Source organism: Mchenga conophoros, linkage group LG18 (assembly GCF_057382185.1).
Source record: "Mchenga conophoros isolate Kocher_MC1m ecotype Shallow Benthic linkage group LG18, M_conophoros_male_GT1.1, whole genome shotgun sequence".
NCBI classification, from domain to species: Eukaryota; Metazoa; Chordata; class Actinopteri; order Cichliformes; family Cichlidae; genus Mchenga; species Mchenga conophoros.
This window is the reverse complement of record NC_140543.1, coordinates 18,247,690-18,265,169: the sequence shown is the minus strand read 5'-3', so window position 1 is coordinate 18,265,169 and position 17,480 is coordinate 18,247,690. Positions and strand designations below refer to the sequence as shown.

Below are 17,480 nucleotides of genomic sequence, written 5' to 3'. Positions count from 1 at the left end.
GTACCACCTCATTCTCTCCCGGCAGAGCAAATTCAAGTGACACCATGAATAAATGCCTCAAAGCAGAACATAGACTGCATCATTTTTATTCTTTGTTTATTAACAACAAATAGCTACAGTGTAATCACATATTAATTCTCAACATGTGAGCTTTAAAACATTCAAGTACAAGAACATTACACTTTTACAGAAGCGTTTATATTAATTTAATATAGACTGCTTTTATCAGTGCTTAAAAAAATATGAAACACAGTGGTGGGTTTTTCATCCATACTGTAGTTGTTCTTCTAGCTCCTCCCTTTATGGGTTGCCACATTATAACATCTGCCACCATCTCACCTTGTCCCTAGTTTCCTATTCTTCCGCACTAACCCTCTCCTTCACTAAATCCATGAATCTCCTATGTGGTCTTCCTCTTTCCCTCCTGCCTGGTAACTCTCAACAACTCACCTTCAACAACCTTTGTCCAGTATATCCACTACTAGTATATCCTCCCTCTGCACAAACCATCTCAGCCTTGCCTCTCTAAACTTTTCTCCAAAGTAACATCTTCAGCTCGACCACCTGCAATTTGGTTAGCACCACCATCTCCAAACCATACATCATGCCAGCTCTCTGTACCATTTTGCAAAATCCTCCCTTTCACTGTTGCTGTTATCCCTCTGTTGGGACATTCAGAGTCACTATGATTAATTAAAGATATTGTCCTGTCACTCAGCCATTCATAATGCAGGCACCACTGTAGTGCGTTACACCTTAAACTTTGAAAATATGTGGCAGCGGTCATTCAGTAGGTCATCAGCAATCAGGAAAATTCTTGATGTGAAGTTTTTTTTATATTACTGAGCTACCGGTGCCTGAAACTAAATGATATTCGTCTTAACTTTATCAGAGCCAGAAGAGGCCAGAGGGGACCAAAGCTCTTTAGCTGAGCGCCCCCTCTGTAGTGCGCTGCTCTCTGAGAGAATGACAGATGAAAGACTTAGTCAGAGAAAACTCAGAGCGTCTGCAGACACAGACAGCAAGAACATCCAAGAGGAGTGGCACAGTCTGCCTGCCACTAATTACTGCAGAGCTCATTGGGGATTGCTTTGATTTTGTGGAATTTCTTCTGTTTCAGTTTCCACTAACCTGCTCTCAAATACTGTGATGTTTTTTACAAATATAATCAAACTGTATTACAAAAGACTCTGTGCTGGTAGTGAAATATGAGGTACTCTGTCCTTTTCCTTTCTGCTAGCTTTATTAAATGGTAAATGGCCTGTATTTATATAGCGCTTTACTAGTCCCTAAGGACACCAAAGCGCTTTACATATCCAGTCATTCACACACACATTCACACACTGGTGATGGCAAGCTACATTGTAGCCACAGCCACCCTGGGGCGCACTGACAGAGGCGAGGCTGCCGGACACTGGTGCCACCGGGCCCTCTGACCACCACCAGTAGGCAACGGGTGAAGCGTCTTGCCCAAGGACACAACGACTGAGACTGTCCAAGCCAGGGCTCGAACCGGCAACCTTCCGATTACAAGGCGAACTCCCAACTCTTGAGCCACGATCACCACAAATAGGATTAACATCTAATGTGCTCTTACAACAAGAGATTTTAAACAAAAAGTTGCTATTTATCAAATAGCAACACAATTATTTACTTGACAGACAAATAAAAAAAAAACAGTAAAAAGGAAAACCTGAAACCCTGGGACAGAAGAGGCTGGTGGTTTAGACAACCAATGTAAGGAAAGTTTTACAAAGTCGTGTGTTTGTCCTGTAAAACCATAAAAGACAGATACAAATGTTCAGCAGCACAATGTTCTGTCCAAAAATCGTTTCAAATTTGAAAGATGCAGTCATTAAAGCCTGTTGCCTGTCTTCATTTCATAAGAGAGGATGTGTGAAAATGTATATCATTATAATGGAGATGAATATGATATGTCAGTGTATTACAGTCTGCCTCTGGAAGATGAAATTAGGGCAGTCCTTGGAGCACCACTGCTCCCTGCTGGTGCAACTTTCACTTTTTGCAATTTAAATGTTCATACACTCAAAAGTGTTGCAAAGCTCTATTAATGAAAGCTCACTGTGTTAGTTACTGATTAAAAATATGTATATTAACTGAATATGTCATTTACATAAAAGAGATACATTGCTCGCAAGAGCTTTATGAACATTTCATCAACTGTCTGTGAAGATTCTCAGTCATCCAGGTCATCGTAGTCAAAGGAGCTTGCAAAGAAAAGCGTCTGGACTTCTTTAAGTTGCTTGAAGACGTTTCACCTCTCATCCGAGAAGCTTCTTCAGTTCTAAGGTCAAATGGTGGAGAGTCCCAGATATAAACCTAGTGGGAGTATCCCCCCACATAGGGACAAAAGGACCCCCCTGACTCTCCACCATTTGACCTTAGAACTGAAGAAGCTTCTCGGATGAGAGGTGAAACGTCTTCAAGCAACTTAAAGAAGTCCAGACGCTTTTCTTTGCAAGCTCCTTTGATTTCATCAACTGACTGATACAAGAAAAATCATTAGTTGCCTAACACAGGTGAACAGCGATTTGACTGTCTCAGTCTTTAAAAGAAAGGATTTGCAGCTCATCAAGTGGACAATTTTCCATTTTTTTTACAGAAAATGTCCTGTTTTTTGTTTGTTTTTGTTTTTTCTAAATAACTGAGGACCCATACGTGTGTGCACGCGCGTGTGCGCGTGTAAACAAACAGTGAAAATATATTTCTGTTATATACAGATTTGTCTGTTACTTAATTTGGTGAAGTACAGCACGTTACGTGTAATGTCATTTAGTTAGTGAGAAGGCTGTTAAACTGAGGATGATTCAGAACCCTGGCTCTGATGAAATCATCCATTTTTAAGGACACAATGCAGTTTTTCAGATTTTTTCAGAACCTCGAGTAGTAATGTCTCAAATTTACCATGCAGACAATTTGCTTGAAAAATTATTCATTTGACTTGTCGGCTGTTAACTTTTGTTTCTGCTCTACAGTTATTAGGTTTCTTCATGCTGTGAGTAAGTCATTAAAGATAATTCAGCACTTTATAACCCTTGTGGATGTGCACTTCACAGGAAGCAGTCTTTGTGACTTCCCATTTGGAATGAATTCATGTAGAATCACTCCAATTAAGAGTCTGGCTCCGCCTTGTTAAATTATACAGCTTTGGGTTTCTTGAGCTCTTGGAGAAATCTTCCAGAGATCTGCATATTTTAGACTTACAATCCCTGCAGAATGAACCATTCACATTGTCAGACTAAATGTTTTAGTTTATGTGCAAATCTGTTAATGGATTATAAAATTTGTCATGTATACAGTGCAGAAATATTATATGAGAGCTTTTCAGGCATTTACACAAGACGATTATTTATAGATTGAAAACAAATCATAAGTAGTTTCAATACGTCCACAGGACTGACTTCCAAATGTACCTTTTCTCTGTGGTCACAGAGGTGAGATTTTCTTGTAAAGCTTTTGGCACATCTCAGACAAATGGGTGCTCCGGTCCTGCATGTTTGTGCTGATTGAGGTATGTCTTTTGATAGCATTTCTTCCTGCAGATGGACCATGGGTAGCCCCCCTGTACGCTTCACCATATGTGTATCAAACAGTCTTTTGTACTGAACCGTTTCCCACAGTGAGAATGGTCTTCTTTGTCTGGTGCAGAATTAGATAAGCGAGAGATATGAAGTGTGAACTTTTTCATGATCCTTTAGTAGTCCTGGCTTGTGTAACATTTTGGCAGTCAGCACACCAGTACGCTTTTTTGTTGTTGTTCTGCTCATATCAAACCAATTTGCACGACCACAAGAAAGTATCAGGGATACGAGTCTCTAACTTGACTTGGATTAGTGTCTTACATGAGTTTCTGAAAGTCTCTAATCACACATGGTGCTCTTGATGGTGTTAGATTTAACCAAGTGGCCCTCTGCAGCTGCTACAGTTTCTTTTTCATTCCATTTAAATTCATTCTTCTTCTTTGTGTGTCTCGCATTTTTCATAGTTATCAAAATCCTTCCAGCAATAAGAACAATGACAAGGACTCTGCGCTGAGAGGTGTCTAGTGTGTCTTGTCAAGTTAGAAGTAATTTACCAAAAAATCCCACAAATGCAGCAGGTTTTGACACTGTTGTAACATTTGAAGGTCCTGCTTCACTCTAGAAAAACTTGTTGTTTTGGCCTGTTGTTGTTTGGGATGATGAGTTAGGGTAGTAGAACTTTGTTGGCTGTCACACAAATCTTCTGGTCTTCTTTTAAATATTGTTGAAATTTGAAGAGTTGTTATGTGTTGGTGCCACAGCCACTGATGGTAGCTCATTTTTACTTTTTAGAATAATTTTTCCAAATACAAATTGTTGGCTTAGGATGTAAGTTTATCTTCTCACAAAAAATACTTTGGCTAGGAGAACCCAAGCAACCAATTCTGTTTATCACTCAGAACCAAAATCTTTTGAGTCATCTCGTGCCTTTTTAGTTTGCTACCGGAACCAAAACTCTGGCCATGAACAAAACACTCAAAAGGTTTCTTGTTGCCTTCCTCTGAGTTTGTAAATGACAAAACTATTATTTTTGTTTGTATTGTCATTTGACTAGCCTTCATTAAAAGGCTGAAGTGTTACTTCAACGGAGGCTCCTTGGTGTTCACTCAAAACAACAGGCTGCTGCCCTACATTCCTTATCATTTCTGAATTTATCTTTTCAAGGCTGTCTTTTCTTTCCTTTTTGTACTCACTTCAAAGCGAGTTATGCCTCTGCTGATCCTTAGCAATACACATGAATCATGATATGACAGCCATGGCCTTCATCATTGTCCAACTTTAGTTGCTGATATGACTCAGCTGCAACCAGCTGTAGAATAAAAATGGCAACCTAACCACCAAAAACATTTATTTTTGAAACTCATGACAATTGAAACATGTGACCTCAACCCAATAAGTTGAGCATGAGTGTGATTTTCAGTCACTGACATTACTGAATGCAGAGAGACCCACAAACAAGCAACCACTGCAGTGAAGGTCTAGCATGTCAACAAAGGAAACACAGCATTTGGTGATGTACATGGGTTCTCAGCTTCAGTCAGTTATTGACTGCAAAGGATTTTCATCCAAATATTAAAAAACAATTCCTAAATTTAAAAATTAAGTTATTTTGTCTAATTACATTGATACCTCTGGAAATTTGAGACTATGTACAAACAGTTCTGTAATTCCAAAACAGTAAAGCTGAATTTTAATTCAATTCAAATTGAAAGTCTGCACTTCAATCACAACTTGACTGTTTGATTTAAAATCCACTGAGCTGGTGTACAGAAGCAAAACTACAAAAGAAAATGTGTTACTGCCCAAAAACTTCTGGACCTAAATGTTTGTCTCAGGATGCCTTTGAATGGCTCCCAGGGAAGTGAATGACTTACACTTACTTACTAGTTATAGATGTGACAATATTCAGTAAAAACATAAGCACATAGTTTTGTTGTTGTTGTTGTTGTTTTACTCTAAACACGGTTATGTAAAATATAGTAAGTCCAGTATTGGTTTTAATTTAAAAAAAAAACAAAACTTTCCTTGCAATACTTCTGCACATTTATAAATACTCTGCTATCCAGTGACTGTACATTTATTTTATTAGGTTTATAGTAAATAATAGGAGGGTTTTTTCTGTTGACTGCTTGAACTTTTTTTTTTTTTTTTTTTTTCAAAATCTTCACATATTCTTTCTCCATGAGCCCTTCCAACTTGATGAGATTCCCAGTTTCCGATGCACTGAAGCATCCTCACAGCCTAATACTCCCACCAACCATGTTTCACTGTAGGCAACCTGTTCTTTGGGTGGTATGCCTCTCCATTATTTCTCCAAACATATGCAGTGTCTCTGTGGGTGAAGAGCTCTAATTTTGTCTGCCCAAAGGACAAGCTCCAGGTTGTCATTAGCATACTTCAGTCTGGCTTGAACATGCCTCTTTTGCAGAAGTGGATCTCCTCTTGGTCTGCAAACTCACAGTCCGTTCCTGTGCACATTTTTAATGATTGTCTGCTCTGTAACTACAACTCCTGAATTGGCTAAGTCATTTGTTAGTGTCTTGCCAGATGATGTGGGGTCTGTAGACCCATCTCTCACTAGTTTTCTTTCAAAGACTTTGATATCTTTTGCTTCTTACGTCTGCTTGTCTTATTCTGTACTGTGTGGCTCTCTTTAATTCCTTGATGATACTTCTCACTTCATTTCTTGACACTCAGAAATGCTGTGATAACTTTCTATATCCACCTCTTCCTTTATGAGTGTCAACAATTGTTTTTCTCACGTTCAAACTTTGGTTTTTGGCACAACACTTTCTCTAATCAAAGGTGAAACCTGTATGTCTCACGTTTCACAAGCTTTAAACACTTGAAGTTAAAGCACATCACTACTATAAAAATGTCAGTTTTTCAGGGGGGTTCAAAATATTGACTATGGTCATTTTTCTTTTCTGAAATAATTCTGTACTGGCACCAACTTCTTCAGATTAAAATGTGACTTTTTTCAATCTAGCCAGCAGAGCTGAGTTATCTTTAGGGCCAAGCTCCATTTGGAAGATTTTCTAACAACAGAATTTACAAAGAGAAAGATATAAAAATATAAGACAGACAGGTGTTTAACAAGAGCCTCTACCCCTGAATCCTGCTCTGTAAAGTGGCTGTTCATTCTGCTCAGTTGACACTGGATAGTTTGTGGGCAGAGCAACTGGATCTGAAATCCACACTGAGGCACATCTCTGGCACCACCTGGTGGCATATGTTGTTCAATTTTAGCTGGCTGAGGAGGTCAAAATGGAAATGTGCATGTTAAGTGTGAATGTGTGAAATGCGTGCGCTGGTCCTGTTCTCATCTGGCGTGAAAACTATGCTTTCACTTTATATTTGTTTATGTTTCGACACCATGAACAAGATTCAGGAGAAAAGCAGAGAGGCCTGCTTTTGTGCTGATGTGCATATAAAAATGTGCAGTCCGCTGTGGTAGCGCAGTACGTGATCGACAACGCTTGCTCTTGTGCCTTTGAGGATTATTGCTTCTTTAGTTCTAATGGGTCAAACTATCAGCCAAGCGGTTGTAGAAAAATTATTCAGACACTTAAAAGGGAATTACTCATTGCCAGTAATTATGCAGAATGGCTGCTTGATTATCATTACTGATCACTGTTACGTTTATTACCAATTAATCCATTCAGCCAGCCATCTTCCCCTGCCCTTTCAGATGCAGTAGACAGTTTAGGAACTTACTTATGAAGGTAAATATGTTGCAGAGTGTGAGGGCTTGGTAATGACTGCCAGTTATCTTTTATTTGTCCATTTAGGTAATTTGTAATTTGGCCCCTTCCACGTTTTCATCAAGATTGGGTATTATTATTTTATATTCGTATTTACTCCTTACCTTGCACGTACAGTGCATGGTAACTAGCTGTACGCTGTGTGTGTGTGTGTGTGGGGGGGGGGGCTCAGGCACTATTTCCAGCACTGTGATAATGAATTCCTCCAGCAGAGCGTAGTACATCACAGCTCCCTGCTTCACTATCTCCCACTGAGCTGCAGACACAAGCTGCAGAGGAGGGACGATAAGAAGCACGGAACAGGGAGGCAGGGAGCCGAGCAGCACAAATGGAAACAGCAGAAGGATTTTGGATACTTGCAAACGGGAGAAACTCACTGTAGTGCTGCATCACCTCGCACAACTTAGGCATTTATTGATGCTTAGTTGGGTGTTGAACACTTACCTTTAATATCTCGCTCACTGCGCTGTAGTGGACAAAATTGAATTAACAAAACCTGATTTAGCGATGAAGATGGCTGCTTGCTAATAACGTCGTAGCTATGGCAAAACTGGAATATGGAAGCCGGTGGTCAGAAGCACATCGCTTCTCCTTTGGAAGTAACTCTGCGCACTGCGTCTTGGCGCACAAACGTGCACGCGAGAGGGTTAAATCATCATATTTCCCCCAATTACAGACAGTGTTCGTGATATTTTAACATTTGGAGTCCATAAATGTCGCTGCACAGTGTAAATGTTTGGTGACGAAACTGAATATTTTTTGTGCTTTGAATTTAGAGTTGGCAAAATGCCAACTGACCCCACTAGATGGCAGCATTGCAAAGACTATTGCATGGAAAAAGCTGGGCAGCTCTGCAGTGGATGCCTCCTACTGCAATGATTTCATTTTAGGTTCTTCTGTTTTTGTTTTCTAGCAGATTGCAGTGTCAACACAGTGCAGAATGTAACACCTGCATGTACTTTTCTAAAGTCTTTTTTACTGTGAGTAATACTCATATTTAAGCAATTACCCAGCTGCTTTTGTTAAGTTTATGCAAGTGAGTAAATTATATTTAACTTCACCTACCACATGTAGCATATCCTGGCAGCACCTTTCATTCAAAACTTATCAGTTTAATTAACAATAAAGAAAGATTATGGAGACATAAACAAGACAAGAAGGGAAATGAAATATGACAGAAATAAGAAGTGAGCAGCTTTTTATTTTCAGTTTACTAGAGGGTAGTTACAGGCATGTTATCACAATCCCTGACACTTAGTGACCATTTCTATGAACACTTCTGTCGGCTTAAGTGGCTGAGCTGGTTAGTATCTGCACAATTATTACAAAAACAAACAAAATAACAAGTGCTCGTGTTTTAAATAAATTAACATTGTTTCACACGTGTTGCTGTCTGTGGATTTTTACATAATCATGTCACATTACTCTGTTGCCTGTGATAAAAAAGATATGGCTTAATTCAGAAGGTGGAGCCAGGAACTTCATAAAAGAGTTGAGATTCGGTTCCATAAAATCCTTCACATTTTCCCCGTGGCAAATTAAAAAAAATGTGCAAAAGGCAAAGCGCTGCACTTTTATCATCTTATCTTCTAGATTGTGTCAAGGAAATGTGGTGCTGTCTTACTATGAGTGAGCGAGGCAGATAATAATGCAGTGAGAGAATGACAGATGGGAAGAGACAGAGAGATACGCAGAGAATGGGAACAGCAGATTTGTAGTGACAGGCTGCTCAGTCGGAAGTTGTAAGATTGTTTAGCCTAAAATCTGCAAAGCAGCCATGGAAACCAGTTTGAACCAGAATCCAAAATATGAAATAAACAGAGTCACAAAACTCTGTCTTGAGGAAAAAAAACAGCAAAAAAGGTTGTACTTACAAGGTGACTCCCAAAGACATATTAGCTGAAAACTTGCGATAGCTCAGCATGTGTGGTGTGCAGTGTGTCTTTAAATTATTATTATTTTTTTTTTCAAATTGGCAAAAACTGGACACGTGGAGGACAAAAGAAGAATTGGAAGGCCTGGAAACTATCTATAGCAGATGAACAGTATCAAAAAGTCATATCGTAAGAAACAGGAATAAATCCAGCAAATACCTGGCACAGGATCTGAGAGATACATCTGGACCTTCAGTTGATCCATCTACTGTTCACTGAAGCTGCTCAGAAATGATCTCAGGGAAAGGATCGCTGTCAAGAAACCATTCTTGAGAAAGGGAAACAGGGAGAAAAGGCCATGCTATGCCAAATTACACAAGATCTAGGTTGAAAATTAGTGTTTGGCTGCCACTGTACCATTTTTTGAGGGTTGCTAGCATTAAATTCAAGATGAGCTCACATTCTTCCCAAAAACGTTGATATTTTTCACTTTAAACATCTGATATGTTGGTTTTGTACCTTGCATTGTCAGTTATAAATAGTGTTTGAATGATTTGCAAAGCATTGCATTCTGATGTTGTTTACATTTTACACAGCCTCACAAGTTTTTTGGGGAAAAAAGCAGATAACTAATATTTACTGAAACTCCTTGGCAAACAGTGCTGTGAGCCAGCATTTCTATCAGAAGGAGCATGAGTCGGAATAGACTGGCAGACACTTCTCAACAGCTGTACCTGAGCTTATTCTGACAGTTGAAGTTTATTGTGAGAGTTTGTGACAAGTGTCAGGTATGTTGTCATCAACATGAAAGTCTTTTTCTTTTAAGAGTCACAGTCATCTTGGAGATTTATGCTGAAATGCATGGAACACTGTGTTAGTGTCCTATGCCAGCTGGGATAGGCTTCTGCTCCTCGTGACCCTGAACTGGATAAGCGGTTGAATGGATGGATGGAAGCCAAATAAAAAAAGAAAAAAAAGAATTAAAACCCTATGGTTGTGGTTCAGTTAAAGTAATGAACAGTAAGCAACGTGGTGTGTCATTTTTATTGAATGTCACTGCGAACACTAGTGGGGTTATGCAAGAACAAGTCCCAATAAGCTGAATATAACTATGGAGCCAATGCATACCCAAGATCCATAACTAGAGTTGTCATAGACAGTGACCAGTGAAATGAAACAAGTGAAAGAAATCAAACATTTAAACAACAAAAACTCATGAAAGATAGCAAAAAGAGAACATTTTACCCCGTCACAAAAGGCATGAACTGTGGTCAGCTGATTAAAAGTGAGTCATGTGAAGCCCTGACCAACACTGCGTCACACAGTAGTTACATAACAACACTGACACACGTTATTATTCTTTCCTTGCAGCCGACATATAGCCTGCCTTTGATTTGTTTCTTGTAAGACAAAAGCTGAGGATGAATTACACAGGCTAGCATGCATGAGTCTTGGCACACATCACTATTGATTTAAGCGCATTTTGTGTTCCTCTATCAGAATTATTTGGCTGGGCGGCAGCAAACAGAGTGAATGCTGTTATCAGGCCGGCACAGGAAGAAAGCAACGCAGGTTTCTTGAGTTTATCAGGGCTGTTGCTCCTCGTTCTATAGCGAGCACGCATGTACTGTACAGAGTCACACTTTGGTGCAATGTTATCTTCCTTGCATAGTAAGGGAGATAATTTTGTCCCTGTTATCTGCTAAACCCTGACTCTTTGTTGCAAAATGTTTTGTATATTAAAAAAGAAAAACTCTGCTTCACGGGGTCCTAAAGTTTAACACATATCAGTGCAAACAAACTTTGCACCAAAGAGAGGCAACTAAGAGCAACTACTGCATTGCACCGTGGTGTGAGTAAATCTGCGTGACTCTGTCCCTCATTTCAGAGAGCGCTTTGATGTCAGTGGAATAAGCTGCAGCTCATTGAAGGAACATCAAAGATACCCCCCACCCCACCCCAGCTTCACAACCATGCGCTGCTTTGAAACATGTTTGGAAATGCCGTGGGGTTCCCGTTATCTTTTTCACAATTAAAGGCTTATTAACCGCCTGTTAATACTATCAATTATTCCAGAATGTGAACAGTAACTTTGGGGATCAAGGGCGTAGCTATTTGGAATTTGTGATTTGAAGAAAGGGCATCATAATGCCTCTTTTCTTCAGGTTGAGCCCTCTCATTCTGCTTTCAGATCACTGATTAAACTCCCTTTGTTTGTTTCTTTAATTTGACCTCTCAGCACTTGTCTGGTGTCATGCCCGCATTAGATTGGTGTTGGGGTTTTTTCTACAGTCATCTTTGCTGCCCTTCAGCAAGTGTGCACATAGGTGTGATGGAAGCAGCCTTAAAGTGCTTAATTTGCATGGTTTGTTACGTTCCATTGTTTCACTATGTATTTTGTATCGGAAGCTCTCTAAGCTGAATGATGTCAGCATGCCTTTTAAGCTATTACATTTGATGACATCATCTACTGTGTGTATATATATTGTTGTGTTTTACAAAGTTCTCCATAGCTGCGGGATGCACTGACTATGGGAATCAGTAGCATTGTTATCATTTGAATCACTGTGTCTAACATTCACTCACCCGTCTAAGTGTTTGGACCCATTACTATTCCAGTCATCTCAGTTTGTGAAGTAATTCTAATAATATTTTGATTAAATATGTTTGAGATCTTCTCAGTATAAAATCAATATGTCCATCTCACCCAAACACACAGCACAACAAATTGTTTTATACTTAATATGCTTAGATGTGTTACTTAGTTTGTGTTGTGGTTTTTGCGGCTGCTTCAAATGGCACTGTCATATTAGGCAGCTTAATAATAGAAGAAATAGTTAACTGTGATCTTGTGGATGGAGGAGCAACTTTTCCTGCGTCCAGGCTGGCCTATTAGAAGCGCGTACCTAGCAGCCAATCACAGGCACTCACTCCTCAGCTCCTCTAATCGTGGATTAGCCACAACCGACTGCAGTCTACAGCTCTGGGAGTGAAAGGTAGTCACTGCCATTCAGCCTCGGTTTTATTATTAGCTCTCTTGGATTTGGCAGCAGATTTTTTTCCCCTCTCTCTTTCTCTCTCTCTCTCAGCAGCAGCGACTTCTGCGTTGCGCAACCAAGTAGGCTGCACATTTTGGGATCTCAGGTAAAGGTGTGGGATTACCGAAGAGACAAGCGACCAAATACTTAGAAGCTGCTATAGTAGGTCAGGTAGGACTCGATCCATGGCCCTTTAATTTAAACCCACAACGTAGTAACGCCGCTCCGTTTAAAGCACCGCTCCGTTTTCGCTTCCCGATGTTCAAGACGGCCAATTACCCGAGCGTGGATCCTGCGCCCACCATCATGCACGGCACTTGGTTTACCACGGGATGCCGAGAAAACACGCCCGTGGCGGTGGAGAAACCTAAGAAAAAGGCGTTCAGCTTGGTCAAAATAATGTCTCTGAACAACAAGAAGGGGCACGGCCAGCATCCGCACAATAACAACAACAACACCATGCCTTTTACGATCCACTGTCATATCGGGAAAGAGATAAAGCACATTTGCAGCAATTGCAGCCGCGGAAACGACACGCAGGACGGTGAGTAGGCTCAAACCTTGTGTGGTTTCGCCCATAGTAGGTTTGCGGTAGCTGTTACCATCCAGGATGCACACATCTGAAGATGGCTACGTTGCTTCTGTTTTTTGTTTTGTTTGGGGTTTTTTTTTTTTAATATGCGATTTGATAAGCAGGCTGTGTGAGGATACAGTTGAGGATATAGTGTTTTTTCCCCTCGAGGGATAGATTATATTATTTTAGTGTCGATGTGCATTGAAATGACACCACTCTCCTGAAGGAGAGTGAATCACTGTTGCTGCTGTGGAAACTGCCTCTGACTGGATCAGAACTTCTTACAGGGTTGGGCTGCTCATATTTTGAACTGTTAATTGTCGTTTGACCGCAAAAATACGCTGCGTCTTTTGTTTTTTTTAATTGTCATTAGATCTCAGTATTAACCTCTAGCATGAAGCTGTGCAGGCTGTTTGCACAAAGCCTATTTCCCCCCCCCACTTAGGTGTCATTACATCATCACTCAGCCATCTTGGCATGCAAAAAAGTGTTGTTAATTAAAACCAGCAGCATCAGTTGCTCATGTTACAGTGGTGGAGAATGTAGGTTATAAGGATTCTGCCGTGCAATCAGACTGATGTCAAGAAGAGGAAGAAAAGGGGAAAATCCAATGAATTTGGACACTTGGAAGAGGATTTCCTTATTTTTTTCTTGTGCAGATTTTAGGATTTTCTCACAATTACAATTGCATCATCACACATTTACAGTGTAGACTTTGATTCTATGTGTACTGGTTTTAAATAGTTCAGCACAACAACATAAAAAAAAGAAATAAATCTGGTAGTAAACACTGTATTTTGGGATAAGAGGGCTTTTGAGTGCACACTGAGATACCTACACCTGTGGGGAGATAGTATCCAGAGGTTTCATCTTCACAGGAAGGCCCAACTGCTTTACTGCAGTTTCTATTGTGTGCATTTAAAAAATAATTATAATAAAAAAAAAGTATATATAAATATATATTTTCAAACCCATACTCCTTTTTGAGTTAAGGTTGTGGTACTTAACACTAAGTAGTGTTTAATGTTATGAAGCAATGCCCTAAGCACTGAAGTTGCTAACAGTGAGTCATTACTGCCACTCTCTCTGTCATACAGTACAGCAGCTTGTTACTTGGCTCCTGGATGTGGCTCAACTTAGAGCTCGTTGTCTTCCTGTCTCTATCTGGCCTTTAGGCTGCTAACGAAACCATTTGAATCTCTCCTGGATTCAATTAACACTGACTGCTGGGTTATTTATAGAGTGCTGTGGTGGAAGGATTTCCAAGGATGCTGCAGAGCATTCAAATAATGGTCCGTGGGACTGATTTCAGCACTGCATTATCGCCACATTTATTTACTGTCTCATTGCCCCAGGGAGGCGGCTGTCCTGTTAAGCGGCATGTCTGTGTTGGCAAACATTGCAAAAGTGATGCAATTATTAAAAGAATAAACAAACAAACAAACACCCTCAGATTCCCTGACTGCATGTCATGGGTGATGATCTGATGCAACCGGGTGACATTGACAACAGACGTGACACGATGTGCTAGAGGGTCACCTCGTGCGTCCAGGCTCTGGACTTTTAACACTGCTGATTTTAGGGGGTTTCTTTGGCGGTTTTTGAGTTTTTCTGTTTGCTTCTGCTGCATGCTCATAAGATACTTTAAAGGTGATTTGTGTCATCTTTTTAATAGCTTCCAAGAGTTTTGAGAGAATTCTAAGACATTCCCAAGCAATGCTGTTCATTCTAATAAAAAAAATGTCTGTTTATTGTTTGTCTTAATCGCTCTCGCTGCAAGATTGTGCAGTTTCTGTATGGGTGCATGTGCAAACTGATTTGAAAAGTCTGCACATTTATCATTCAGTAATGATGTATTTTGGCAATTATAAATGCAGAGATGATTAATTTAAACAACCGAGGCGAGCTGATCTCGAAAGTATGGAAAGTAATGGAACTCACTGGCTGCTTAGTAGAAAAAAATGCAGTTTAAAAAAACATGCATTGTCCTGACTAATCGGCTGTTCTTGCACGCAGTTGCATTTGCGATATTTTGCTATTCTGATGAAATGTTTTTTTGACTACATAAAAGACTAAGTTTAAAGATTAGGTTTTAAAGTAAGGAGAAGAGAGAAGAGCTTTTTGGCATTGCGTAATTCTTTTTTCTTTTCTTTTTTTTTTTAAATCTCACAAGCTGCCAAGTAGGTTTAAGTCAGATTTTCAGCTCGAGTCCCCTTAGTTATTAATCATCCGCCTTTTGTATTCTTATCCAGCAGCCAGCTTTCCTCTTGGTGTTACATTTTAAGTGCTGTTTGTAGCCGTTTGCATTCGCAGTTATTTCTTCATGTAATATTTTGTGTTTGAGCAAATTACTTAACATTCTTTGCTTCTGAAGTCAAACAGTACTTAAAAGATTATAGGGCCGGGCCTCGTGAATATTTGATGAAGAGCTGAAATATTCCCCCTTAATGAGGTGCTCATCAGTCAGTCTACAGCCTAGAACTGTTTAGACCCAGAGCAAATCCTGCATAATGCCATATGATGTGCAGGTTTGTTTATGCTCTTATTCAGCCTCATCTAGTTAGTGCTGAATTCTGGAGGCTGCTTGGCACAGATTATTTCTGCTTGGATATTAAAAAACAAAAGTGTTTGCTGCCTTTAGTTATCATCCAGACTATCCATCACCTCCTCTGGATCCTCACCTAAACTAAATCTGTTTTGTTTTGTTTTCTCTCCCCCTTACAGCGGAGGAAGTAGAGAGGCTTGCCGCCATGCGCTCGGAGTCCTTGGTCTCTGGTACCCACACTCCACCCATCCGTCGGCGGAGCAAGTTTGCAACTCTGGGGCGGCTCCTCAAGCCCTGGAAATGGAGAAAGAAGAAGAGCGAGAAGTTCAAGCAGACATCAGCTGGTACGTGACATCTTTTCATAATTTATCCGCATAATAGTGACACGAGTATAATAACTCCAATACTTGTAAAGACTGTACCCTGTGTGGTTTCAGTTTTTTTTTTTTTTTTTTTTTTTTTGGCGGGGGGAATCAATGCATATCCTTTGGTCAAAAGAAAAATTGATTACGTTTTTCAGTCTCCAGGGTGAGTCACAATGCAGCAAATTGATTCAGTGTAGCGCTGGAGTTTCATGTTTTGAGGTCTCTTTAGAGTTGCTTTGATCTTTCAGCCCAGTGCTGTCAGGGTCGAGTGAAGGACGTGGTCTCTTCAGATCCGGCTGTATTTATTTTCCTCGACTGACACATCCTGAATTTTTCTGTCAGCCTCTTGGAAAGGAGGAGGCACTTTGTCAGACTGTAGCTCCCAGGCTCGAAGAAGCGTCCCTGCTTTTATGGACGGGAGCTAAATCCAGTGTGAACAGAACAGGATGTTCTCATTTAGTAACATTATTCAATTAACATTTTCTGGTGTGAGTTTGCTGAATGATTCAGTATCTGTTGGGTTTGCTCATGGTTTCTTTGGCTGCTGTTTGAGTCTTGACCGTTTTAATTTTTGCGACCTCTTTTCGTCAGCTCCATCATTTGTCAGAAGTACAAGATGTGTGCTTGACTTTTTTTTTTTTTTTTTAACTGTAGCTGCCTTTGAGTTGTTTAATACTTAAAAAAAACTGCATTTTTGAAGTGTGTACTTGATAACACAGCCACAGAGATTCTGTCTGTTCACTGGTACAGTCATGTCAGCCCTGTGATAATAGCATCTCTCTTGTTGTGGTTAAGGACAGTAATCAAAAGCTGAGCCAACAAAAGATAATTTCTGTTTCAATGGTGGTAATGCTGAGTGGAGCTGAGAGAAATGACGCTTTTCATTGCTTTTGTTATCCACTTGTTTTGTGTGCATAATGCTTCTGTCCCCAAATAATGCTGTTGCTACTATTGTTCTATTCAATCCTTTTTGATGGGCATTTTTGAGCTGCCATACCACTGATGATCACCTTGTTAAGTTACAGGTGGTACGCAGTCTCACAAGAGACTTCGATGCTCAGGCAGGCACATTGGCCTCAGAGAGACCACAGCTCTGTCTCATCCATTTTTAGCGTGAACCTAACTCTGAAAGTTCCAAATAAGTGGAATGTGGCCTGAACTTCTGCAACTGGCAGTGGTAGAATTGAAGCCACAAGCGTGCGATTGTGCAATAAATTGAAATGACAGGAGCTGGCAGAAGGATTTTTAACTGTAGCAAGAGAGCGTCTAAGAAAACTCACAGGGTCACGTCCTTATTATTGAAATGCACATTTGGTTTTTATTAAGATAATTACAAGTGTTTCCAGGTTAACATTAATGAAAATAATTATACACCATGAATCATTGAAGAGTTTTAATGACAATAACAATGTGTTCCAGTGGCACATCGTGGTGCAAGTTTGCACCAGGTGTTCACAAAACATCAATCTTATGGTCAGAGAATGATTAATAAGTCATTAGACGTATTTTAGAGAAGGCCCAATGGCTGGTATTTTGTCTTAGTATAGTCACTAGATGAGAAATTCTGCTAAGCTTGAGGAAAGTAGGTTAACTGTATGGTGCAGAGGAATCCTGTGATTACTGAAAATGGATTATTGCTTCATTGAGAAATAAAAAAATATCCATCCAAGAAAAAAGTTTTATTTAGAAAAGGTAACATTTTCTTGGTGAACCCTTAAAGCGCTTCACATACAACATGACAACAACATCACTCTGTTCTGTATTATTTCCTATGGCTC

General features: G+C 39.9%; 1 protein-coding gene across 2 annotated transcripts in view; it reads left to right on the top strand.

Annotated features, from left to right (window-relative positions):
* Nucleotides 1-17,480, top strand: part of LOC146553563 (phosphatase and actin regulator 1-like) — a 50,667-nt gene that overhangs the window by 7,282 nt on the left and 25,905 nt on the right. The window contains exons 1-2 of one of the 2 annotated variants that reach the window (XM_085253801.1): nt 12,145-12,762; nt 15,517-15,681. In XM_085253801.1, the coding sequence (XP_085109927.1) occupies nt 12,477-12,762; nt 15,517-15,681 (451 nt within the window). In that variant the 5' untranslated portion in view covers nt 12,145-12,476. Of the gene's footprint in view, nt 1-12,144; nt 12,763-15,516; nt 15,682-17,480 lie in introns of those variants that run through there. The other variant, XM_085253802.1, reaches the window with a different exon arrangement.